The sequence below is a fragment of the Myotis nattereri genome (assembly GCF_964212035.1).
Source record: "Myotis nattereri genome assembly, chromosome: 16".
In the NCBI taxonomy this organism is placed as follows: Eukaryota; Metazoa; Chordata; class Mammalia; order Chiroptera; family Vespertilionidae; genus Myotis; species Myotis nattereri.
In genome coordinates, this window is record NC_138091.1 from 16,229,658 (window position 1) to 16,255,504 (window position 25,847).

Sequence of the window (25,847 nt, forward strand, 5' to 3'; positions counted from 1 at the left end):
GTACCTAATCAAATGCAAATGGAGGTCATTGAGATTCAGTGTGATTCAGATTTGAAGGCAAAATTCAGTGAAGTTGGCGTGCCTGAACTTTACAAATATTTACCTGCCCGGTTTGAAAATACTCAAAAATTTGCATATGAAATTATTTCCATGTTTGGAAGTACTTATCGGTGTGAGCAGTTCTTTACAATTATGAAAGGAATTAAGTCTCCTGTCAGATCCAGAATTACTGACGTTCCCCTTGGTCAGTTTTGAAAGTAATCACTGTGAACAAGATTTCCCCCAAAGTAGGAAAGAGAGTAGCAGAGGAGAGATGCCAGTTGTCAGGAAGAAAACATTAATTTTATCATTGCTCTTGTGCTTTTTTTTTTACACTTTACTTTTCGAAATAAACCTACGTTTCTATGAAAATTGAAGCTTTTGCTTTGTTGCGGTCCACATAAACTTAAACCTTGTTTATTTGGCCCATTTAGCCTTTGCGTTTGACATGCTTGCTCTAGAGCAGTGGTTCTCAACCTTCCTAATGCCGCGACCCTTAATACAGTTCCTCATGTTGTGGTGACCCCCAACCATAAAATTATTTTCTTTCTTTCTTTTTTTTTTTTTCCTTTTTTATGGTACTACATTTATTGAAAGTGATGAAGATACAGAACCTTTATAAATATCTAGAATTAAAAATTACCTATGAAGATAAAAACAGTTTGGTTTTAAAAAGTCAATTTAGTAAATATTCTGTTTGCTATGTTTCTATGACAATATTTGGTATAAACACTACAAAATAAGGCAAACTTCTGGAAAAAGTCATTAAGAAAATTCTATGAAAAAGTGTTCAGTCCTATTTTCTTTTAATTTGTAGAGTCACTGGCAAAGTACATCAGGCGAGTAGAGCAGTTTCAGAGGTCCAGTTTCAGACAGAGGGAGCCTTCTCTATTTTGGTGCCAGAGGTGGTCGGATGCCCCGCCGTTTCATTTCGTCGAGTCCTTTCCAGTATTTAAAACTGTTGTCCAGGTGCTGCAGTGACTCCTGTAGGTCTACAAAGTCGTCCCAAGCATGGTACGTGTCTGTGACGAAGGAGTCGATGAAGGAGATCTGGGACTGGGGGATGCTGCAGGTGTTTCAGTCAAAAGCTGGCATCGCCACAGGTAAGTCCAGCTTCTTCTTCGGTCTCAGAAAAATGCTCCTCCGAGATGCGTGCGGCCCACTCGATGCACTGCTCCAAGGGCCGGCAGGGGTGGGACGCGCCCGCGCACTTGATCATCATCCGCTTCATCAGAGTCCGGTTCTCCGGAGACCGGAGCATCGTGTCTACGTCACGAGGGTTTGGCTCACTCCCCTCGCTTTCCTCCAGCTCTGCCAAGGGCTTGACGACGCTGTTGACAAACTTATTGATGTGCTCGAAGTGCCTGGTCATCTCCGTGGCCAAGACCATGTCGACGATGGCCTGGCGCAGCGTCCGGTAGTCATTCCTCTCCACATTCTTGAAGACGTTGCGCTTGCCCTCCTTGGCGGTCAGTTGGAAGGCCAGGGCCGCGTGGTGGCTCCCCAACACGGCACGGTCGTTGTACAGCACGGCCAGCGGGCTGCCCGCGTTGCACGGGAAGAGGTTGGTCCTCCCCGGGTGGTCCAGGTCGTGGATGGCGGCTGCGATGAGGGCGAGGGCGGCGGCCTGGTCCCCTGAGTCTAACGCTTGCTTGATCCTCTCCTGGCAGAGGAAGTAGGCGGTGGCGTGCAGCATGTCGGCGGCGTGGGTGGAGTTGTGGTAGGGGTTGGAGGAGTGGGAGTTGGCTTCCATAGTCTGCAGCCACAGTCGCAGCGTCGTCTCCGAGCACTTCAAGAATTCACAGACCCCAAAGCGAGCGAAGATTTTGAGACCAAGAAAAGTCAAAAACATTCAAGTCCCAGTCGTCATCGTTTTCCATGGCCTCAGCTATCCGCGGTGGGATATCGTGAAGGGACTCGGAGGTGAGTAGGCTGCCCGAAATTTGCTGCAGGTTTTTTGTGGAGAGAGTACACTCATTCCCAGACAGTCTTGAAAACCGTCAGACATCAGGCCCCCAATGAGGTCCTTGGTGTGAGGATCCTCTTCCTTCGCCCGGAACTGGGGTGGATACAGCTCCGAGGTTCTCAGAATTTCCAGGATGCGGTCTCAGGCTTCCGTCACAGGCACGGAACTGTTCTCCTGGGCAGCACTGAAGATATTGATCACCTTGGTGATGGGCGCCTCGATGGTCATGGAGTGGATCCGGGCCATGGAGGAGTGTCGCCTCTGGCTGGCCACTTCGCTTGCTCGTGAGGCCACACTCCTGACGTCCAGGGAGCCTTTCCTCTTGTCTTTATGTTTACCTGATGGATTATCTGTGGGAGTGTCAGAACGAACAGATTCCGTGCTCTTCGCAGCCTTACTGTTGCCGTTGCTCACTCGGATGATGGACACATTGTGTCTAATTTTTCCTCCCTGTCCAATGACAGGTAGTATCTTCACATCTTGTTGTACATTATCTCCGTTTTCGGAGTGGTAAACGCCTTGCCACTCCTCGCCCATCTTCATGCATGAATGTATAGCACTGAACAAGTCAGCCTTTTTCTCATTTAGCGGCATTTTTGCTAACTCCTTCCCTAATAATTCACCCGACGCATAGCCCACTGTTGTTTCAAATGCTGGACTTACAGACTGTATGTAGCTGTCCTCACTCGTGATTTTAATGGCGTCTTGGCTGTTCTCTAGTGCAGTGAATACTGAATTACAAGCCCTGAGTTTCAGCTGTGACCGCACCTCTCCAAACTCCAGCGGCCGCAGCTCCGCGTAACAGGCCAGGAGGCTGGGGTTCTCCGCGTCCCTCCTCGTAACGCCGGCACTAATGAGGGGCATCACAGACTCCTCTACGTCCCACCAACGATAACTGTGTTTTCTGGAACTTGTGTGGCTCGAATAGATTGGCACAGCGCCAGGGCGTCCAGCTGCTGGGGGTTTCTGTGGTCGATGATGATGATGTCGTGATTTGCAGCCAGGAAACAGGACAGGACAGCCTGGACCTCCAGGGCCACCGTGCACTTGAACCCTGCTTTTCCACACGCCTTACGGAATCCTTCACACTGGCTGTCGTCTTTGATGAACGCTAACAGTACCTGGCGTTGATCTGCATGAAACCTCATGGGGCCCAAATGCACGTGAGATGTCGGTCTCTTCGAGTCGGGGTCCGCCGGGAGGGCACCGCTGGTGGTGGCCACGGCTTCGGGCTCCGGACGGAGCAGGGCGCCCGGCCCGCCCGGCGCGGACAGCAGCGCCGCGGGGTCCTGCGCGTCCTCGGCCTCCCGGGCGCCCGGGCACACGGTCTGGGTCTCGGGAATGTGGGTGCTCGAGGCGCAGCCCATGCTGGCGGGGCGCCGCGGACACGCTGGCGGCGGCCGCTCTCCGGTCAGCAAACGGCCAGCAAACGGCCCCCCGGCGCCTCGCGGCCGCCGCCAGCGCCGTGTCATCGCCGCCCGGGCGCGCGGGCCGCGGGTCTCACGTCTGGAAGCGCGGCCGCCGCTTTCATCCCGGGGAGGCGGCGCGGAGGGGGCGCTGGGGCGGGGGCGCCGCGGCCCCGCCGAACATGCCCTCCCCCGGCGCCGCCGCCCTCACATCGGCCCCTCGCCGGCCGCGCTGCCCGGAAACGCCGGGAGGAGATTCGCGCTCTCCCCGCCGGGAGCCCCACGGCGCCCGACACCTCGCGGCTCCGACCCCCGAAAGAAGCGCCCCGGCGGCCTCGCCGCGCCCGCCCTGAGGCCCGGGCCGAGGGGAGCCCGCCGGGCGGCCGCCCGCTGAGAGGCAGGGAGCGCAGACTTTCGAGAACCGCAGACACGGCGCGCCCACGGGACCTGCGGGCTCCGGCTGGGGCTCCGCGCGTTTCATAAAATTATTTCTGTTGCTACTTCATAACTGTAATGTTGCTACTGTTATGAATCGTCATGTAAATATCTGATATGCAGGATGTATTTTCATTGTTACAAATGGAACATAATGAAAGCATAGTGATTAATCACAAAAACAATATGTAATTATATATGTGTTTTCTGATGGTCTTAGGCGACCCCTGTGAAAGGGTCGTTGGAGAACCGCTGCTCTAGAGGATTTTACACTGGCAATTACAAGCTCTGGTCCAAAGGAGGCAGTGTGTCTCACAACTCATTGGCCAGAACTAGTCACATGACTCTACCCAAACACAAGGGAGTCAGAAGGTGAAATCTTAGCATATTCCCCGAAGGCAGAAAGCTAGGAAGATTTGGTGAACAGCATTCATGACTACAATATGAAACTAAATGGCTACTACTGAATCCATCAGACTCTGGCTTAAAATTACGCATATGAGATTTATACACCAATGTTCATAACAGCATTATTCACAATAGCCAAAAGCTGGAAACCACACAAATGTACATCAACTGCTGAATGAATAAACAAAATATGGCCTGTACATACAATAGAATATTTTCAGCCTTAAGAAAAATTAAATTCTGATACATCCTACAACGTGGATGAACCATGATGATGTTATGCCAAGTGAAATAAGCAGACACAAAAGGACAGATGTATGATTCCACTCTGGAATTCTCTAATAAGAATTTTAAAGCAGCCATCACAAATATGCTTCAATGAGCAATTACAAACATGATTGAAACAAATGACAAAAAAATAGAAAGTCTCAGCAAAGAAATAGAAGATATATAGAACCACTAAGTGGGAATTTTAGAACTGAAAAATACAAGAACTGAAATAAAAAAACTCAAAGGCCCTGGCCGAGTTGGTTAGAGCATCGTCCCCATATGCCAAGGTTGCAGGTTCAATCCCCCAAAATTCTAGCAAGAAGTAGGCTGAGAAAGCTACACAGCGCAAAAAACGGGCTGCCTTTCATAGAAAAGGGTGATTCAGAAGGTAAAATCAAGAACATAGCAGGCAGAGCCATAGAGGATGTACAAATTGTCTGTAAACACTTGAGATTACATCTTGGAGAAATGCATTAGGAAAATGCAAATCAAAACCACAGGGAGAGAGGACTTCACATTTATTAAGAAATATTGGATCAACATGTACGATAACGTGTGGCAAGGATGTAGAGAAATTGGACTCTTCTCTCATTACTAATGGGAGTGTAAAATGGTACAGCTGCTTTGAAAAACATTCTGGCAGTTCAGCCAGAAGTTAAACATAGAGTTACCATGTGAGTCAGTAATTTCACTCCTAGTTATATATACCTTAAAGAACTGAAAACTTTTGTATGAAAACTTGTTCATAGCAACATTATTCATAATAGTCAAAAGGTGGAAACAACCAAAATGTCCATCGATTTACAAATAGATAAATAAAATATGGCATATCCATAAATGTAATATTATTCAGCCATAAAAAAAGAAATGGAGTGCTGATACTTTATACAACATGAATGAACCATGAAAACTTTGTTAAGCAAAAGAAGCCAGACACAAAAAGCCATATATTTTATAATTTAATTTATATTAAATGTCAGACTAGGTAAATCCAATGAAACAGAAAATAGATTAGTAGGGGCTAAAGGGAATGGAGAGTGATTAGGATGATGAAAATGTCCTGGAATTGGATGGTGGTGATGGTTGCACAACATTGTAAATATACCCAAACCACTGAACTGTATACTTTAAAAATAGTAAATTTTATAGTATATTAATTATATCTTTTTAAAAAAGATTTAAAAAGATCCATGGAGACACTCCTGGACAGAAATCAGACTCAGTTTTAATGAAGGAAATGTCAATATTTTCCCAGCTGGATTTGAGAATTGCTATGGACCAGTGACTCTTTTTTTTTTTTTTTTATTAGTTAAGGTATTACAAATGTGTCCTCATCCCCCCCTTTAACCCCCAACCTCCCCCACACACACAAACTCATGCTCCCATCCCCCCATTGTCCATGTCCATTGGTTTGGCTTATATACATGTATACAAGTCCTTCTGTTGATCTCTTCCCCTTACCCCCGCCCTCCCCTACTTTCCTTCTGGGGATTGATAGCCTGATCGCTGTTTCTCAGTCTTTGGGTCTGTCCTTTTTCATCAGTCTATGTTGTTCTCTATAATCCACAAATGAGTGAGATCATGTGGTATTTATCTTTCTCTGACTGGCTTATTTCACTTAGCATAATGCTCTCCAGTTCCATCCATGCTGTTGCAAAAGGCAAGAGTTCCCTTTTTTTTTACCGCAGCATAGTATTCCATTGTGTAGATGTACCACAGTTTTCTAATCCACTCATCTGCTGATGGGCACTTAGGCTGTTTCCAAATCTTAGCTATGGTGAATTGTGCTGCTATGAACATAGGGGTGCATATATCCTTTCTAATTGGCGTCTCTGGTTTCTTGGGATATATTCCTAGGAGTGGGATCACAGGGTCAAATGGGAGTTCCATTTTTAGTCTTCTGAGGTAGCTCCATACTGTTCTCCACAGTGGCTGCACCAGTCTGCATTCCCACCAGCAGTGCAGAAGGGTTCCTTTTTCTCCACATCCTCTCCAACACTTGTTGTTTGTTGATGATAGCCATTCTGACAGGTGTGAGATGATAACGCATTGTCGTTTTGATTTGCATCTCTCGTATAATTAGTGACTTTGAGCAGGTTTTCATATGTCTTTCTGCCTTCTGTATGTCCTCTTTCGAAAAGTGTCTATCTAGGTCCGTTGCCCATTTTTTTATTCGATTGTTTATCTTCCTTTTGTTAAGTTTCATGAGATCCCTGTATATGTTGGAAGTTAAACCCTTATCGGTGGTATCATTGGTAAATATGTTCTCCCATGTAGTGGGTCTTCTTGTTGTTTTTTTGATGGTTTCCTTTGCTGTGCAAAAGCTTTTTATTTTGATGTAGTCCCATTTGTTTATTTTCTCTTTAGTTTCCATTGCCCTAGGAGCATTATCAGAGAAGAAATTTCTTCGGCATATGTTTGCGATTTCACTGCCTGTGGATTCCTCTAGTATTTTTATGGTTTCCCGTCTTACGTTTAAGTCTTTTATCCATTTTGAGTTTATTTTTGTGTATGGTGTGAGTTGGTGATCTAGTTTCATCCTTTTGCATGTATCTGTCCAATTTTCCCAACACCATTTATTGAAAAGACTGTCTTGACTCCATTGAATGCTCTTGCCTCCTTTGTCGAATATTAATTGGGCATAGTGGTTTGGGTCGATTTCTGGGGTCTCTATTCTATTCCATTGATCTATATGTCTGTTCTTGTGCCAGTACCAAGCTGTTTTAAGAACAGTGGCTTTGTAATACAGTTTGATATCTGGTATTGAGATCCCACTACTTTGTGTTTTCTCAGGATTGCTACAGCTATTCGGGGTCTTTTTTTATTCCAGATGAATTTTTGGAACGTTTGTTCTAGATTTGTGAAATATGCCTTTGGTAATTTAATGGGGATTGCATTGAATCTATAAATTGCTTTGGGTAGTATGGACATTTTGATGATGTTGATTCTACCAATCCATGAACACGGTATATTCTTCCATCTGTTTATGTCTTCCTCTATCTCTTTTTTCAGTGTCCTGTAGTTTTCAGCATATAAGTCTTTTACCTCCTTAGTTAAGTTTATTCCTAGGTATTTTAATTTTTTTGGTGCAATGGTAAATGGGATTGCTTCTGTAGCTTCACTTTCTGTAAGTTCACTATTGGTGTAAAGAAATGCCATGGATTTCTTAGCATTAATTTTGTATCCTGCTACATTGCCGAATTCATTTATTAAGTCTAATAATTTTTTGATGGAGTCTTTAGGGTTCTGTATGTACAGTATCATGTCATCTGCAAATAAGGACAGTTTTACTTCTTCTTTTCCAATCTGGATGCCTTTTATTTCTTCTTCGTGTCTGATCTGGACCAGTGACTTGTGTGCCTCTCAATTCCCTTTTTATTTCTTTTCTTTTTTTAAAAAAAAATCTTTTTATTGATTTCAGAAAGGAAAGGAGGTGGTAAAGTTGATTGTGGTGGCCCTGACCGGTTTGGCTCAGTGGATGGAGCGTCGGCCTGCGACTGAAGGGTCCGGGGTTCGATTCTGGTCAAGGGCATGTACCTCAGTTGTGGGCACGTCCCCGGGGAAGGGGGGGTGTGCAGGAGGCAGCTGATTGATGTTTCTCTCTCATCATCGATGCTTCTAACTCTCTATCCCTCTCACTTCCTCTTTGAAATCAATAAAGATATTTTTTAAAAAAAAGTTGATTGTGGTGGTAGTGGTGAAAGTGGAGGTGGAGGTAGAGGTGGAGGGGATGGAGGAGGTGGAGGTGGTGGTAGAAATGGAGGTGGTGATGGTGACGGTGGAGAAGGTGAAGGTGGAGGAGGTGGTGGAGGTAGGGTTGAGGTTGGTGCTGGTGTTATCTACGCAGACTGCTCATGAGTTCTAGTCATTTGAGCTGGATAGAGGGTTGGACTGCTGTCCAGGGCACATGATACAACCCCCTATAGTGCTCTCACGGTTTAACCAGCCTCTTTCCAAATGCCATTTTGCTCTTGAATTCTTCACTGTGAATAAATTAAGCCAACAAATTCATAAGTGATATCTCTTTCCTGATCACTCCCCCTATCTCCTAACGAACAAATTTTGAGATGGGGGTAAAAAAGTGTAAAGAGGCTTGACTCTTGAGAGAGATTTGCCCGGCTGTGTACAGTGTGCTTGTGGGAGAGGTTGGGCAGGTTTGGGGACCAAAGGGTGCCAGAAGGCTCCTAGGTAGAAAGAATTCGGAAACAAACTCGTTCTTTCTCCCTTCCTCTCCTTCTTCAACAACTGCCAGAGATGACAAATAAAAGACAATTTATTCCACATTACCCAAACTGCAGGCCAAGGGGGAACAAGAAGAGGAGTGCAAAGCAGGTCCAAAATCCCTGCTTTCTAATGATTTGCAGCGAGGAGGGCCGAAGTACTTAAGGGTTGTGGGAAAGAATGAGGAGGGTGATCCGGGTCAAAGGACAGAGCTTGGTGCCAGGAGTTCAGAAAAGCTTACAGAGATTCCTTGCCTTGTTCAGGTGCCGGGCTTCTTCCAAGTTGACGTAGATGTTTGAGACACTGTACTCAGCGAACCGGACCTGCTGCTACTGTAGGACAGGGTGGAGGACGCACTGCTCAGAATCAGACTCCAGAATCTTTTATTGTTGAAGTAGCAGAGGAACGCTGGGAAAAGACAAGGGGATGGGGGAGAGGAGAGTCAGAGAGTGGAAGGAAAGTGGCAAGCAGGGTGAGCCCCAAAGGAAGTCCCTGAGAACCTGGCCCTGTGACGGTCAGCCACCTCGCCACACTTTCTCTGCCCTGACCCACACCCACGTCCCCTCCCTCCCAGGGCCCTCCAGACACTCACCGCAGATGAGGTATAAGATAAACACCACCCAACCAATAAAATAGCTCCACCCGATGTGGATTGAAAAATTCTTCTCCACCTCGTAGAGCCAGACATCAATCGGAAACAACAGGAGGCCGGAGAAAAGTAAGGCAACTAGGAGACAGGAAGCAGAAGGGTCATTGCCACCCACGGATCCCATAGGGACTCTTCCTCATCTGCGGTGCCATCGCCACAAACCACAACTCCCATGAGCGCACACAGAGTCCATGGCCCCAGAGGTTCCTGGGAATCAACCCCTCACTTCCACCTCTCTAGTGACCAGGAACTGATGGAAATCCATTTCCAGTCAACAACTACCAGTTCTACCTGTTCTGTTTTTCCACCACCCACCAAGCCCCTCCCCAACGGCCAGAGAAAGGACGAGGAAGCAGTGCCGGGGAAGATGGGGTTAGGAGACACTGAGGATCTTTCCCAGAACGAAGGGGCACCTTCACAGAAGCTTATGATGCACCCAATCAAGCCAAAGAAAGGCACTCTCTGCAGACCAGGGATGTACGGCAGGTACAGCCAGATGGCGTAGAAGAAGCCCAGCACCAGGGACAGGCTGAAGGTGATCTTGGCCATCCCAAAGAACGGGTGCTCTGTCCACAGCTCCAAATTGTCTGGAGAAAAGGAGAAAACGGGATAAACTTAAGGATCTGCAAACAGACAAGCTATCATCCAAAGAGCAAATCTGAGAAAATGCTCAGGCCCGTTAATAACCAAAGAAATACACACTTGAGATAACAATGACATATCACTTCTGAAACAGGCAACGGTTTTTGATGGAGATTGTTTGGGAATCCTAACCCTATAAAATCAAATCGCTCAATAGAAAAAACAGGCAAAAAACTCTAACTGCCATTCTCAAAGAAGAAAGTAAAAAAAACATATGAAGCTCAACACAAAGAAAGGCAAATGGCTTTCCTCGCTACCCAGGGAGGGCTCCATACGGCGTTGTTCTCGGTTCCCACGTAACTTAAAGGGAAACTTCACAATGTCCGGAGCCCTTGATGTCCTGCAAATGAAGGAGGAGGATGTCCTCAAGTTCCTTGCAGCAGGAACCCACTTAGGTGGCACCAACCTTGACTTCCAAATGGAACAGTACATCTACAAAAGGAAAAGTGATGGCATCTACATCATCAATCTGAAGAGAACCTGGGAGAAGCTTCTGCTGGCAGCTCGTGCCATTGTTGCCATCGAAAACCCAGCTGACGTCAGTGTCATATCGTCCAGGAATACTGGCCAGCGAGCTGTGCTGAAGTTTGCTGCTGCCACTGGAGCCACTCCCATTGCCGGCCACTTCACTCCTAGAACCTTCACCAGCCAGATCCAGGCAGCCTTCCGGGAGCCAAGACTTCTGGTGGTTACTGATCCCAGGGCTGACCACCAGCCTCTCACAGAGGCGTCTTACTTTAACCTGCCCACCATCGCTCTGTGTAACACAGACTCTCCGCTGCGCTATGTGGACATTGCCATCCCTTGCAACAACAAGGGGGCTCACTCAGTGGGTCTGATGTGGTGGATGTTGGCCCGGGAAGTACTCCGCATGCGTGGCACTATCTCCCGAGAACACCCGTGGGAAGTCATGCCTGATCTTTACTTCTACAGAGATCCTGAAGAGATTGAAAAGGAAGAGCAGGCTGCTGCTGAAAAGGCTGTGACCAAGGAGGAATTTCAGGGCGAATGGACTGCTCCTGCTCCCGAGTTCACTGCTGCTCAGCCTGAGGTTACAGACTGGTCTGAAGGCGTGCAGGTGCCCTCTGTACCCATTCAGCAGTTTCCTACTGAAGACTGGAGTGCTCAGCCTGCCACTGAAGACTGGTCTGCAGCTCCCACTGCTCAGGCTACTGAATGGGTAGGAACAACCACTGAGTGGTCCTAAGCTGTTCTTCCACAAATTCTTAACAGAACGGAAATAAGGTTGATGGAAAATAAACAGTTTCTAAAAAAAAAAAAGAAAAAAAGAAATGCAAATGAATTGTGATTGTTGCTCTTAAGCCTCACCCAAGGCTATTTTTTCCCTACTGATGTTTGTTTGTTTGTTTGTTTGTTTGTTTAAGAGGGAGTAGAAGGGAGGGAGGGGGGAGAGAAACAGACTCATTGATTGATTGCCTCCTGCTCTTGCCCCAGCCTGGGGCAGGGATCAAACCTGCAACCCGGGTACATGCCCTTGACCAGGAATCAAACCTGCAACCATTCTGTGGGCAGGCTGTCGCTCTAACCATTGAGTCCACCAGCCAGGTCAAAATGTGCTTTTAAAAATCTATTAAATTAGGAAAGATCAAGACAAAAGTGATGATATCTAGTGTAGGAAAGGATTTAGAAGAAAGAAGTACTATCACATACTACTAGCAGGCAGCATTTCTAGTAAGTGATATGGCATAAAATAAAGAGAGAAAAAAACAAAAAAACAAAACACACCCTAAACTGTTAAGCCCTTTGACCCAGAAATGTTTCTTTTTGGAATTTACATTAAGGAAATCATCCCAGATCACACTATAAAGTATATATAGAGATCTTTGCAGAGATATTTAAATGTACAAAAGATTTGTTAAATAAATTTAAGTGTACCCACACATTGGATTAATGGCCCTAGCCGGTTTGGCTCAGTGGGAAGAGTGTCAGCCTGCAGACTGAGGATTCCGGGTTCAATTCCGGTCAAGGGCATATACCTCAGTTGCAGGATCTGTCTCACAGCCCTGATTGGGGAGTGTGTGTGCAAAGGTAAGCAATCAACATGTCTCTCTCACATTGATGTTTCTCTGTCTCTCCCTCCCTCCCTTCCATTCTCTCTAAAAATCAATGGGAAAAAATCCTCAGGTGATGATTAACAAACAAAATGATGATAAGACAGCTGATTGTCTTTGAATAGAGTGTTTCTAGGAAGAAAGGAAAAACAGGAGGCTCACTTCACTATATAATCTTCTGCATGTTTTGAATTTTCACTCTGTGTATATACAACCTAAGCAGATAAATTGTAAACATAGGTGATGCTATAGAATAATTATTTAATGATATAAGTAAATGCTCACAACTGAAAGGTGGAGTTTGCAACACAGGGAATGTAGAATGATTACAATTTTTTAAAATAATAGACACTTATTAAAATAAAATAATACATGTGAAACCTATATAATTTTATTAACCAATGTTGACCCAATAAATGCAATAAAAAGTAAAGTAAAATAAATATATATCTATATTTCTGTATTTATTTTATGTATATACTAGAGGCCCGTTTCAGGAAGATTCCTGCAAGAATAGGGCTTCCTCGGGCCGATCGCACCGCCAAGCCCTGCCGCCCAAGGCCGCACACGGGGCCCAGATGGCGGCTCATGCTGACCCACCCTGCCTGCAGTATGCAAATTAGCTGCCATCTTTGTTGGTGGTTAATTTGCATATCGCTCTGATTGGCTGATGAGCGTAGCGAAGGTATGGTCAATTAGCATCTTTGTCTGTTATTAGATAGGATACACACAAAAGGCTGGAATTAAAACCATTGTAATGTCATTGTGATTATATCTGTGTGGGGAATTTTAGGTGATTTTTATTTTATTCTTTAAACTTTCTGTATCTCCCACAATAACTATGCAATGTTTTTTTTAAATTAAAAGTTACACAATTATTTTTAAATGTATATATTTAAAGAATAGTTTATTGATTTTTAGAAAGAGGGGAAGGGAGAAAGACATAGAAACATTTATGTGAGCACAACATTAATCAACTGCCTCCTGCACCACCCCAGGGTGATCTAGCCTAAAATCCAGGCATATGCCCTTGACCAGGAATCAAAACAGCAATGTCCTGGTACACAGGACAACACCCAATCAATTGAGCCACACCAGCCAGGACTAAATATATATGTTTAAATATATAAATATATATATATAAATATATATATATATACATATATATATATATTTAAAGTTAATAGTCATTGCTAGCAAAGATACAAGGAAACAAGACTTCTCATACATTATTAGTGGAAGTATAAATAGCTATCATACTTTTTGAAAGCAACATGGTAAATATTATTAAAAGCCTTAAAATATTCATACTATTTGACCCAGGAAACCCACTTTGGGAAATCTATACCAAAGAATTAATATTAAACACAGAAAAAGCTTTATTTTGTTGCTTCCATTTTCCTCAAGTGTAAAGTTAGAAATTCATTTGCCAAGAATAAGAAAATAAAACAGTCAAGTAAGAGGTGATAAATTTATTAAGTTGAACATTATAGTTACTTATAATAAGAAAATGTTTATTATATTGCATAAAGATAAATTTTAAAATAATATAAATTAAAAAATGAAAGATATAAAATTATTTAGAAGAATAAATACATCTAGGTATGAGTCATGTAAAACGTGTTCAATTTTTTTTTTTTAAAGCCTAGAAAAAATTGGTGCTCAACACACTGCTACTAGTGGCTGCCTTTGAGCAGCACTATAGAGCAAGTTGGCTGCTTACATTCGTTTTGGAGCCAGACACACCTGAGTTATAATTGTAAACATGCCATTATTAAGTTGATCCATATGAATTTGCTCTTTTTTGTAGATGAAAAGCAGTCAAATATTGTCCATTTCATGTGATTAAACCTAATAGCTTTATGACCCTGAGCAAGGTACTTAATTTGAGTCTCAATTTTTTCATCTATAAAGTAAGAATAATTGCCCCCATCAGGTTTGAGGATTCAATTAACTAAATAAAATAAGTGTATAATAAATAATAGCTTTTGTTTCCCCAAATGTATTGTAATGAGGGTGTATTACTTTTATAATGGAAGAAAATAATAACAATGTGACTTTAATATATATATGTGTGTATATACATATATGTGTGTATATATATATTGACTTCAGAGAGGGAAAGGAGAGGGAGAGAGAGACAGAAACAGTAATGGTGAGAGAGAATGATTGATTGGCTGCTTCTAGCATACCCCACCCTGGGGATCAAGCCAGAAACCCAGGCATGTGCCCTGACTGGGAATCTAACCATGATCTGCTGCTTTGTGGGTTGACGCTCAACCATGGAGCCACCACACCAGCCGGGCTATGTAGCTTTTTTTGAAAATGTTAATGACAATGAAGAAAAGGAAATGGGGAGGTCAAAGGTTCCGGTTTTCCACCAGATCTGAGAGAGGAGGCCCAAATCTGCAAGTGAGAGGACAGCATGCTGTAAGATTTTTTTTTTTAATATATTTTATTGATTTTTCACAGAGAGGAAGGGAGAGAGATAGAGAGTTAGAAACATCGATGAGAGAGGAACATCAATCAGCTGCCTCCTGCACATCTCCCACTGGGGGACGCGCCCGCAACCCAGGTACATGTCCCTGACCGGAATCGAACCTGGGACCTTCCAGTCCGCAAGCCGACGCTCTATCCACTGAGCCAAACCGGTTCTGGCAGCATGCTGTAAGATTAACAAGAGCGGGAAATGAGGCACCTGCAAGAAGCCAGGACGGAGAGGGCAGGGAAACCAGATGTGGAAACGCAGAACTGGCCCAGAAAAGCAAAGCCTGAGCCAAAGGCAAGAACAGCTGCTGGGACCAGGGTGGGAGGGAGAGCGTTCTGGGGACTCCTCCCAAAACTCTGGGTACGCAAGCCTAGAGAAAGGAAATCTCACCTGTTGTGCCCAGATTTCAAGATCCCCAAGAAATCCACACCAGGGAGCCAGCCAGTCCGATGCAAAAGCAGAGGGTCCTTTATTGAGCTAGCTCGACTCCCCCTCCTGGCCTACGAAGCGACCCGAAGCAGAGTGAAACCCCGGTGAGAGAAACAGGGTTTTAATAGGAGGTGGGGTGAGGGGAGGGGAGCTGACTGTGGGCCCTGCCGATTGGCCAGGCGCCAGTCGGGTCTTCTTACACAGGATGTGGTCATCTCTATGGCGCGTACGTCCCTTGATTGTCATTGGTTAGTTTAAAGAAATCCCGGGTGTGGCCAGCAGGGGCCTGGGCTTCCGGGAAGAAGGTACTCTCCTGAGCACATGGCGGCTGCCCCAACATGGAGGGTACGGGGCAAGATGGAGGGCATAGCCCTCGCCCTTTCATCACCCTGATGGGCTCTTCTCCCAGGATCGTGGTGAAGGATGTGATTGATGAGTGATTCACGTGCCCTGCGAGTCCAGGCCCCTCACAACATCTTTCTAAGTACAGACTTGACTGCAAGCCTTAGCAAAAGCAGTAACACTTTCCACTGAAGGGCCAGGCAAGTCAGTTTGGCCAGGCTCAGGGAGGAAAAATGATCCTTGGCAATCTCGGGGCCAGTGGAGTCATCTTGTGGACCAACACAGTGAGGATGATCAGAAGGAAGGGACAAGAATACCGGGGTGGCCCTAACCGGTTTGGCTCAGTGGATAGAGCATCAGCCTGCAGACTCAAGGGTCCCAGGTTCGATTCCGGTCAAGAGCATGTACCTTGGTTGCGGGCACATCCCCAGTAGGGAGTGTGCAGGAGGCAGCTGATCGATGTTTCTCTCTCATCGATGTTTCTCTCTATCCCTCTCCCTTCCTCTCTGTAAAAAATCAATAAAATATATTTAAAAAATAAAAAGGAAAAAATAAAAAGAATACCGGGGTGTAAATGGAGAGGCCAAGGCAGACGGGAGGCCTGGAATGGGATTGGGGGGGTGGGGGGGTGGGGGGGTCTCACCTTCCTCATCCCCTGAGGAGAAGCAGGTCTGGAATACGCAGATCTGCAGGAGCCCCCGGGACATGATGTGGGTAGATGTGTAGATGTGCTCTGTGACATCCGCAGGCCAGCGCTGGAAGAAGCGGATGGTGGCGGGGTACAGCCAGGCTTTGGAGAAGGCCATCATCAGCATCAGGGACAAGGCGATGAGGCTGAGCACCGAGGCGAGCACCTGCGCCTTCCAGCGGGAGGTGTGTGCAACTTTCCATTTCAGGGGCAACAACGAGTCCCGGTGGCGGTACAGCAGCCTGTTTCTGCTGGGGGAGACGGCGACGTCCTGCACCCCCTCTTCTTGTCCCGGGTTCACCTCGACCGCATCTTCCTTTTTAAGCACCCCCTTCCTTTCCATGTTTCCGAAGTTTATCACTTTCTCCTCACCCCTAATGTCCCCTATCCCAATCTTGAGCCTCCCCTGTCTCCCCTTCGATCCTCCACCCCATGTCGCCCCTTCCCTTCCTAGGCTCAGTTGTCCCTCACGTTCCAAATATTTTCATCAAGCGGAGCAGGTGCCACCATAGGGCCTGGCATCTGGGAAAGAGCAACCCATCTGGCAGGACAGGGCCCCTAACTGCCATGGAATATTCCTGGGCGTCCGTTACATGGGGGAGGGGCCCACGGCTTCACCCCCAACTCCTTCTCCAAACACTGCTCCTCAGGTCTCAGCTCAGAACTCTGGCTCTGCCGCCTCCCTTCACCTGAGAGCAATGGTCTCTGAGGGTCTCCTTTCCCTTCCCATTTCGCCTGCCCTGACACCAACCTCAAATGCTCACTGATGGAGCAGGAGGAGGGAGAAGAAGTGTGTCCCCAGGAAAATGTCTTCCAGAGGTGTAATCAACCTCACTACTTACCCTTACCCCTCTCTCCCATGCTCCTCACTTCCAGTCAACAGTTGCCATTCGCTTCCCTCTTCTTTATTTTTACCTTTTTTTTTTTTTTTTTTTTTTTGCAGCCTCAGAAAGAGGAGGGTAGGATAAGGACAAGGCATGTGGGTGTCATGTAATCTGAGAAGATTTTTCTAATCTCTCTTTTAAGTTATAGGAAAAGAAATCTGAGTCAGCCATGGCAGCCCGGTTGGTTATAGTGGCTCCGGACCTCACTTAGCTCCTGGGGTTCGCATGAGGAGAAAGCCTTTCACATTTGGGTGTGAATTTGAATCCCACCAGAGTTGGTTTGCTTTGTGGAAAAATGACACATGTGGTGAGGCTCACAGGCTGTAGGGTGTGAATGCTGGGCTTTCCTCTTAACAGCCTCGTGAACCTACATGAGTCAGCGCTTCTTTATGCCTCCGTTTACTCATCTGTAACACAGGGACGATCATACTTGCCTCAGGGCTTGGTTTGAGTGTTGAATGAGAGAAGGAACAAAAAAGCACTCGTTGGTTCATAGTAAATTCCCAGAAAGTGATCGTTATTATTGTTAAATTATCGTTTTAATTATTTTTGTGCTCTTTCGCCTGAGAAGGAAACAAAAACACAGAGGGTTTTGGCAGACTTCCTGGCGTGTCAGTGGCTGTAAATGAGGGAACAGAACCTAAATGAAGTAAAAGGTGAGTTAATCATGAATCCTGAGGTCATGTGCATAGCTGCACCTTGGGGACGGTTGAAATCAGGAAATCATATACTGGCGGTCCAAGGTCGCAGTGCTGTCATGGTTGTCATGGTTGGGTGAGGCCCCACTTCCAAGTCGCAGACTTCTCGCTGTGTCTTTACGTGGGGATAGGGAGCTCTGTGGGGTCTCTTTTACCAGTGTAAGGGCACTAATCCCATTCATAAGGGTCCACCCTTATGACCTAATCACCTCTCAAAGGCTCACATCCTAATACTATAAATCTTGGGTAGTTTTCCAACATATGGATTTGGGGGTGCACAGACATTCAGACCATAGCACTCCAACTCTGGTCTTCCTTCTCCCAGAATATCTTGCTCTTCCTCTACAGACCAACCTCCTCCTCTCCTCTGGTCCACGTAGTGAGAAACGTGGCCCTGACACCTGTGGAGAGCGGCCACAGTGTTCGGACAGGTTCAAGCCTTGGACTAATGAGAGGGCACAGTTCTCTCATGGCCACGTGCACGTCCCAGCTTGGAGGGCACAGCCCTCCCAGCACAATTATAGCCAACAGCTGTAGTTATAAGCTTGAACCTATGGTCCGAACACGTGACCCCATGTGTCTGAGTGATGTGGGCTTGATAGAGTTCAGGTGCATGTAGTTGAGTAGGATCGAAACCCACGAGAATGTTGTAAACATCTTGACCACACCCTTACTTTGCCTCGTGGAAACTGGCTATAAAATAAAGACACGGCTTGTAGTCCGTGGCGCTGTCGCTAGCTCTCCATCAGAGAGGCTCTCCATCAGAGGGGACAGCGTTCCACCCAGACCCAGCTTTCTTCTCTTGTCTGTCTTTTCTCCATCCTTCACCGCCCCCACTCAGGCTCACCGAACCTGGCTGAGATGGCTCAGCACATAAGGCGCCCAACATGGGGCTGAGTATGCCATGGCCGTGCTGGCTCACCACAGACACCTAAGCTATTAACCTTTGGTTGTCAGAGAGGACACCTCTCAATATATATATATATATTTCTTTATTGATTTCAGAGAGGAAGGGAGAAGGAGAGAGATAGAAACATCAATGATGAGAGAGAATCATTGATTGGCTGCCTCCTGCACACCCCACACTGGGGATGGAGCCTGCAACCCAGGCATGTGCCCTTGGCCGGAATTGAACCTGGGACCCTTCAGTCCGCAGGCTGATGCTCTATCCACTGAGCCAAGCCGGCTAGGGCGAGACCTCTCAGTCTTAAGTCCAAACATTCTTTGGCCCTGCCAGGGACGAGTGCCATCCCTAGAACAATCAGCATGGTCAGGGGCACCCGGATGTGGAGGCTGACCCATGAACTACTGACAGATAGGGAGTTGGTGAACAAATTCCCTAGCTTCCTTGGCCATGGATTGGGATAACTCTCTTCTACACTAGGAGCGGGCAGTGATGGACGAAGGGGGTGCTGGGCCTACTGGGACTGACATTCATATAGAGCTGGTGACCATCAGGATTGTATTTCCTTCTCTGGCTCTGTTTCAGTTTTTCCTGGAGTTCCTAAGAGTTTCTAATCATAATAAACAGTTCCAATCGCAATGCAAAACAGCATGGAAGAATCTTGGAAATACAATGTTTCCTGAAAAAACAGAACTCCCAGAACACTACATTGTAAACATTTTTATAGAGCTCATAAACAAACACAACTAAACAGAACATTGTTTATGCATACATGCTGTTATGAGTGCATGGCTTTTTTTTTTTTAAAGCAGTGGAATGATAAACACAAAAAAATGAGATTGCCTCTCTCTCAGGGGGAGCAGGGGAATGGGACAGGGAGGATTACATTGGCACATGCACATTACTGGCACTAGGTTCCTGGTGCCTGATTTGGGTGAAAGGTACATGGTATTCATTATAGTAGAATCATTTATAACTAACATATATTTCATATAATCCTGTGAATCTATCAAATATTGTCTCTCAAAAGGTAATTAAAACAGTTCAAGAAAGGAAATGTAATCTCAGTGATTACTAGCTCTGCATTGAAAGATATTTATAAGTCACAATACATAAGCTAAACACTGTTAATTGAGTTTCAACTTTTAGAATCAACAGATGGACAAAGCACGGAAGACTTAACTATTGCTACAAAGGTAAACATAGCTGTTATCCTCTTTGATGTTGCCCGAGTAAAAGCCTAGCGGAGGTAAACGGAAAGTGGAAAGAGGAGAAGAGAGCTGAGGGGAAGGGTCGGGGGGCCCGACAACAGGGTCTCTACGTAAGGCTGTATTACCTGTGCTCTGCACAAGAGCACACGGCTGACGGGGGCAGTGAGAGCTGAGCTCCAGGCTGCCTTTTGCTTGACAAGCCATGGCCCCTACAGGAGGGCTCCACTGGAAGAGGCCCTTTGTTCTCTATTTCATAAAGGTGCTGCTCCCCGCAAGCCATTTACCCCACATCTATTCTGAGGGGCTGTCTTTTGGCCACAAGGTGAAAGGCACAAAGACGCCTTCCTGGCCAACTATCTTACAAGGCTGTGTAATCAGTGAGAATTCTTTGGTTGCCAACACAAACCCAAACTAAGTTAGGAAAAAAGGAGTGTATTGGGGCGATGCTGAATAAACACAGGCTCAAGGAGGAAGCGGAACACCCAGGCCTGGAACTAGGCAGGAACCAGAGGAGCATGGGAAGGTGGATGCTCTCACTGACAACCGCCAGAACCACGTGGACTTTGGGAGGAACCGTTTTCCAAAAGAAAGGAAGCCACGTATTCAAAAAGTAATTGTTGTGTCATAAATCATCGAATGAGATACAAGACGCCGTCATAAGCCAATTAATTAGGAGTCGTTCATTGCGCGCGGCCCAGAGGGAGGTGTCTCTTCCAAATCTCTGAGCCCCGGCATAGGGGAAGTGTCTTGTATTTATACCTTTTGAGCGTCTTTGTTTGCAGGTTTCACTAAGACCTCTGTGTAGGTTATTGTTACAGTTAGTTTGTAACCTTGACTACATAATGAGTTAGTAGTTGGAATTATTATCAGTATTAGTCTATTTTAGTCTGTTACATTAGATGGCAAGCTTGCAAGGTCAGACAGTTAAGTTTATCTTTTTCTATTATTTGAACTAAAAAACAAAGTCATTTTACAGAATAACAGACTGTCTTGAAGTGACAGTTTATTTATAATGACAGAGTTTACAGGACTAGGGACTATCTAACAATAGCAGAAAGTTTCAAACAGCAGTTTTTTTTATACCAGATAGAGGTTACTATGCTTCATAATAACTTGCTTACACAGGTGGGGAGTACAGCCAGAATGGAGTGCAAGGCTAGGAGGTTTCTGAAAAGGAAACTGCTCACCCTTCCAGCAGTGAGGACAGGTGCCTGGACATCCCTTATGGCAGCGGTTCTCAACCGGTGGGTCGCGACCCCTTTGGGGTCGAAGGACCCTTTCACAGGGGTCGCCTAAGACCATCAGGAAACACATATATAGCCGAACCGGTTTGGCTCAGTGGATAGAGCGCCGGCCTGCGGACTCAAGGGTCCTGGGTTCGATTCCGGTCAGGGGCATGTACCATGGTTGCGGGCACATCCCCACTGGGGGGCGTGCAGGAGGCAGCTGGTCGATCTCTCTCATCGATGTTTCTAACTCTCTATCTCTCTCCCTTCCTCTCTGTAAAAAATCAATAAAATATATTTTTTTAAAAAAAACACATATATAATTACATATTGTTTTTGTGATTAATAACTATGCTTTAATTATGTTCAATGTGTAACAATGAAAATACATCCTGCATATCAGATATTTACATGACGATTCATAACAGTAGCAAAATTACAGTTACGAAGTAACAACGAAAATAATTTTATGGTTGGGGGTCACCACAACATGAGGAACTGTATTAAAGGGTCGCGGCATTAGGAAGGTTGAGAACCACTGCCTTATGGGATGTAGCCCCTCAATGACTGTGGGCAAAGCCGACCTGGAGAACATGGCCTTGGGCTTACACAGCCTCGTCGATCACTCCTTGACTGTCCATGTGGACTTGCTTTGCTGCCTGCATGACACTCAGAAACAGTCCCACTCCAGGCCAGCTCACCCCAATACACATGAGTGTGGCTCTCCTGGCCGCGAGCTCCCAGGCCCCCGGCATTCTGGGATAATTCAGTGGCCAGAGACCACACGCTGCAACGTTCCCTCACCTTTGCATCTGTGAAAGTCTGCACCCATCTTTCTGTGGGGCTGGTGGTGATGGTGTGTTCCACAAACTCTAAAGTGTGTGCTGATGACTGGGCAGCTCCTTAAAAGGCAGATGCCTCGCCTGTAACAAGTTCCCAGGTGATGCCCAGGCTGCTGGTCCGAGGCTCACACACTGAGTGGGGAAGCTGTAGAAGACCCCCCACAATGTCTCGTCACCTACAGGGTTTGGCACACGGGGAAATGAAGGGCAGATCTGTGTGCCAGTGTGTGTCCTGCTTGCGTGGCTCTGCCTCTACCTCTGCGGGAAACTTCATTGCCTTTTATAGACCAACTGAACAGAAGTGGGAAGAAAAATTACTGCGGAAAAAAAGCAGAAAGTGACCGCAAATTAAGAATTCCTGGACAACCCGCTTGGGACCCCTCTCTGCTACAGAGAGCTTTGTTACTTGACCTTCTCTAATAAAACTCTGCTTTTGCTAAAAATAAAAAGAATTTCTGCTCTGAAAAACACAGTTAAGAGGATGAAAATACAAGCCACAGCCTGGAAGAAAATGTTTTCAAATCACATATCTGCTAACGGAATTATCCAGAATATATAAAGAACTCTCAAAACACAATAAGAAAACAAACCACCCAGTTTTTAAAAGGCCAAAGGATTTGAACAGACACTTCACCAAAGAAGATATTCAAGTGGCCAATAAGCACATGAAAAGATACTAAGTACCATTAATCATTAAGAAAACACAAATTAGCTCTAGCCAGTATAGCTCAGTGAATAGAGCGTCGGCCTGCAGACTGAAGGGTCCCAGGTTTGATTCTGGTCAAGGGCACACACACAGGTTACGGGCTCAATCCCCAGTAGGGGGCATGTAGGAAGCAGCCAATCAATGATTCTCATCATTGATGTTTCTCTTTCTCCCTCTCTCTTCCTCTCTGAAATCAATTAAAATCTATTTTTTTTAAAAAAAGAAAAAACACAAATTTAAAACCACAATGAGAAATCAGAAACATCAATCAAAAAGAATATATGCACCCCTATGTTCATAGCAGCACAATTCACCATAGCTAAAACAGCCTAAGTGTCCATCAGAAGATGAATGGATTAAAAAAAAGTGGTACATCTACACCATGGAATACTACACTGCTGTAAAAAGGGAGAAATTCTTGCTATTTGCAACCATATGGATGGACCTGGAGAGCATTATGCTAAGTGAAATAAGCCAGTTGAAGAAAGATAAATATCACGTGATCTCACTCATTTGTGGAATATAATGAACAAAATAAACTGATGAACAAAAATAGATCCAGAGACAGAGAAGCACCGAACAGACCCTCAAACCTCAGAGGGACAGCAGGGGAGGAAGGTTAAGAGATCAGCCAAAGGACTTGTGTGCAGGCCTATGAGCATAACCAATGGCCACAGACAGCAGGAGGGTTAAGGGGACTGCGGAGCAGTTTGGGTTTAAGCGCTCAGGCCAGGCTGAGCTCCCGAAGACAGACGTTCTTGCAGAGAACAATGGAAAACGTCTACCCCACCTCCGATGCTGGGGAATTGGGATCAGCCAGCTACACGCCGGCCCTGGACCTGGGGGGGGGGGGGGGGGTTCGGGGCCACTTCGAGAGATCGCGGGCGGGCGAGTGGGGCGCGCTGGCCGCAGTGGACGGCAGGCGCAGGACCAGCGCCTCGACGTCTGAAGGATTTCTCGGTGGGGGCGGCCACCCCAGGTCCTGCCTCGCGTGGGAGGCGAGCGCTGAGAACCTGCACACCCAGCTCGGCCAGAAGACGTGCCAAGGCCGGGAGCTGGAAACCGGTGTCGCCAAGTAGGTCTGGGTGCACCGGGACCCGGCCAGGGCGCGGCGGGGCGGGGCGGGGCGGGGCGGGGCCTGGTCTGGGGGCGGGGCCAAGCCAGGAGGCGGGGCTACGAGGGGCATCCAGGTTAGAACCGAAGGGGACCTCTGGGAGCTGTCTCCCTTTGCTCCTGTAGATCCCGTTGCTCCGGCCTGAGACTTTCTCGGGCCGCTGCAGGGTGGAGAGCCGCTGGTTTGCAGAGGGCGTGCTGGGGAGCCAGGTCGGGCGGCCGTCGGGGTTTGTCCGGCTGGTGGAGGGACTGTCGGAGGAGACAGTCTCCTGCACCGGGTGGTTTGCCTGCCTGGTGAACTGGCCAACCCGAAGGCGGGAACCAGCAGATACCCCGGTAGCTGAAGAGAGAGGCGAGTCCCGCGAGGAAGGAGGGAGGAGAGAGAGAGGAGCCTTCGGGAACGGACAGAACCAGGCCGCAGGGCTGGGAAGGATCTCAGCAAGTGGGCTGGAGGGCCTGTGGGGCTGGAAGGCGATGGCAGGGGGCTAGCGAGCAGGAAAGGGGGCCCTCATCCGCCTGTTGCTTGTGGTCACGATTGCAACCCGCCTCCGCTCACCGGTAACAATGGCCACAACGATGCGGACCCAGAGGCCATAGAAGAGGCCACAAATATGAGGAGCGGGACTGTGGGATGGAGAGAGCACATTCTGACGAGAGAGAGAGAGAGAGAGAGAGAGAGAGAGAGAGAGAGAGAGAGACACTCCCAATGGGGCCCGGCTTCCCACCCCGTCCTCCCAGGCACCCCACCCCCACCCCCCACCCCCCATACACAGCTGTGCCTCCCTGAAGCCTATGAAAATATGAGTTTCTTCCACCTCCCCAGCATGATAGAATGTGAAGGCATGGAGTGATGGCCGCTTCAGGACCCCCCAAATGGGTCAATGAACCTCTCTACCACCTGGAACATTTGTACTGACCCCTGCCACCCCCACCACCATGCCTGGAACACCAGACGGGGCAGCACTGGGAGACGTCTCCCAGAACCCTCCTCCCATGAACCCTCCTCCCACACCTGTGAGGAAGCTGCAGAAGGTGGCTCAGAGGGGCAGGAAGGGTGAGGAGCACCACAGGATGGAGAGGGTGCTGGGCCAGCAGGAGTAGAACAGGTGTATGACAGAGAGGTACATACCTGGTGGAGGTGTGCAGGGGGTGGAGGGAGAGAATTCATGACTCACCAAGTTACCTACAGTCCCCGGCACCCCCCCCCCCGTACCACCCCATCATTCCCCACTCCGCCTTCCTAACCCCAGCCCCAGCCCTTCGCCCATCCACTTTCTCCACATTCATGGTGGTCTCACTGCCCACATCCACCCCTCCCCCACATAGCTGTCCTTCATGCCCCTCGCCCTCTCCGACTGGCCTGCCGAATGCACACCCCTCCCGGACTGCACACACTCACTTGTCACCCCAAAATGGAAAGGGGCTCTAAGATAACAGAAACAGACCATCCCCTCTCCTTCCTGTCTTTCCCGTCTCTTCTGGAACATGTGGTTGTATTTTATGTGCCTTTACATCCCAAAACAACTCTTATCTGGTCTTTGTCTTCTAATCACCCCATTACTAGGACACCTGAAGTGGGGCCTGGGGGCTTCCTCAAGGCAGGGCTCAGGGAGGGGTTGAGGAGCTAGGAAGTACCATAGATCGGTCCTATGTGTAGCTTTGTGTGAGCCTCCGATGTCTGCCTGTCTGTCTGTTTCTCTGAGTATTTCCAAGAGAGAGGGAGTTTGGTGGAGAGAGACTCCCCAACCAGGAAACTTGAAGGAGCAGGTGCACCCCCCACCACCACCACGACCACTCCCTTCATTTCCTGGACTTCAGTACCTTTGATGCTCTTTGCACAGATCTTCCCAAGGCTGCTTCCTTCTTGTCATTTGTGTCTCAGCTCAAATGTTACCTCCAGGATCTTCTCCAAAGCTCCCCCCACACACACACACACACACACACACACGCACGCACACGGAGTATTCTACATCACAGCCCTTGCTGTATTTTCCCCATAGCTGCTGCCTGGTTTTATCTTGCTTATTAAATTGTTCACAGTTGGAAATTGCTCTTTCCACCTGGGCCCAGACCCAGGATGTCCTCCTTGAGGACAAGGCCCTTGTGTTTTCATCTCTGTATCCCCAGGTCTTAGAACAATGCCTGGCACATGGAAGGCATTCAGTAAACAGGCGTAGAATTGCTTGAATTAAACACAGCGATGCTTGG

The 25,847-nt window shown here is 47.1% G+C and overlaps 2 protein-coding genes and 1 pseudogene across 3 annotated transcripts; 1 reads left to right on the top strand and 2 right to left on the bottom strand.

Annotated features, from left to right (window-relative positions):
- Positions 1 to 927: 927 nt before the first annotated feature.
- On the bottom strand, positions 928 to 3,372 carry LOC308532649 (high affinity cAMP-specific and IBMX-insensitive 3',5'-cyclic phosphodiesterase 8A-like; annotated as a pseudogene). The gene has a single exon. The product of its transcript is annotated as a high affinity cAMP-specific and IBMX-insensitive 3',5'-cyclic phosphodiesterase 8A-like (transcript).
- Positions 3,373 to 9,004: 5,632 nt separating this feature from the next.
- Positions 9,005 to 16,398, bottom strand: ODF4 (outer dense fiber of sperm tails 4; the record flags this gene model as incomplete). Its single annotated transcript, XM_081108910.1, has 4 exons — positions 9,005 to 9,153; positions 9,338 to 9,472; positions 9,808 to 9,981; positions 16,011 to 16,398. 4 exons carry the CDS (start codon positions 16,396 to 16,398, stop codon positions 9,005 to 9,007), a joined length of 846 nt encoding a protein of 281 aa, XP_080965036.1.
- LOC308532683 (small ribosomal subunit protein uS2-like) lies at positions 10,356 to 11,266 on the top strand (the record flags this gene model as incomplete). Its single annotated transcript, XM_081110219.1, has 1 exon — positions 10,356 to 11,266. The coding sequence occupies one exon, from the start codon at positions 10,356 to 10,358 to the stop codon at positions 11,241 to 11,243; it is 888 nt and encodes a 295-aa protein (XP_080966345.1). The 3' UTR covers positions 11,244 to 11,266.
- Positions 16,399 to 25,847: the final 9,449 nt, after the last annotated feature.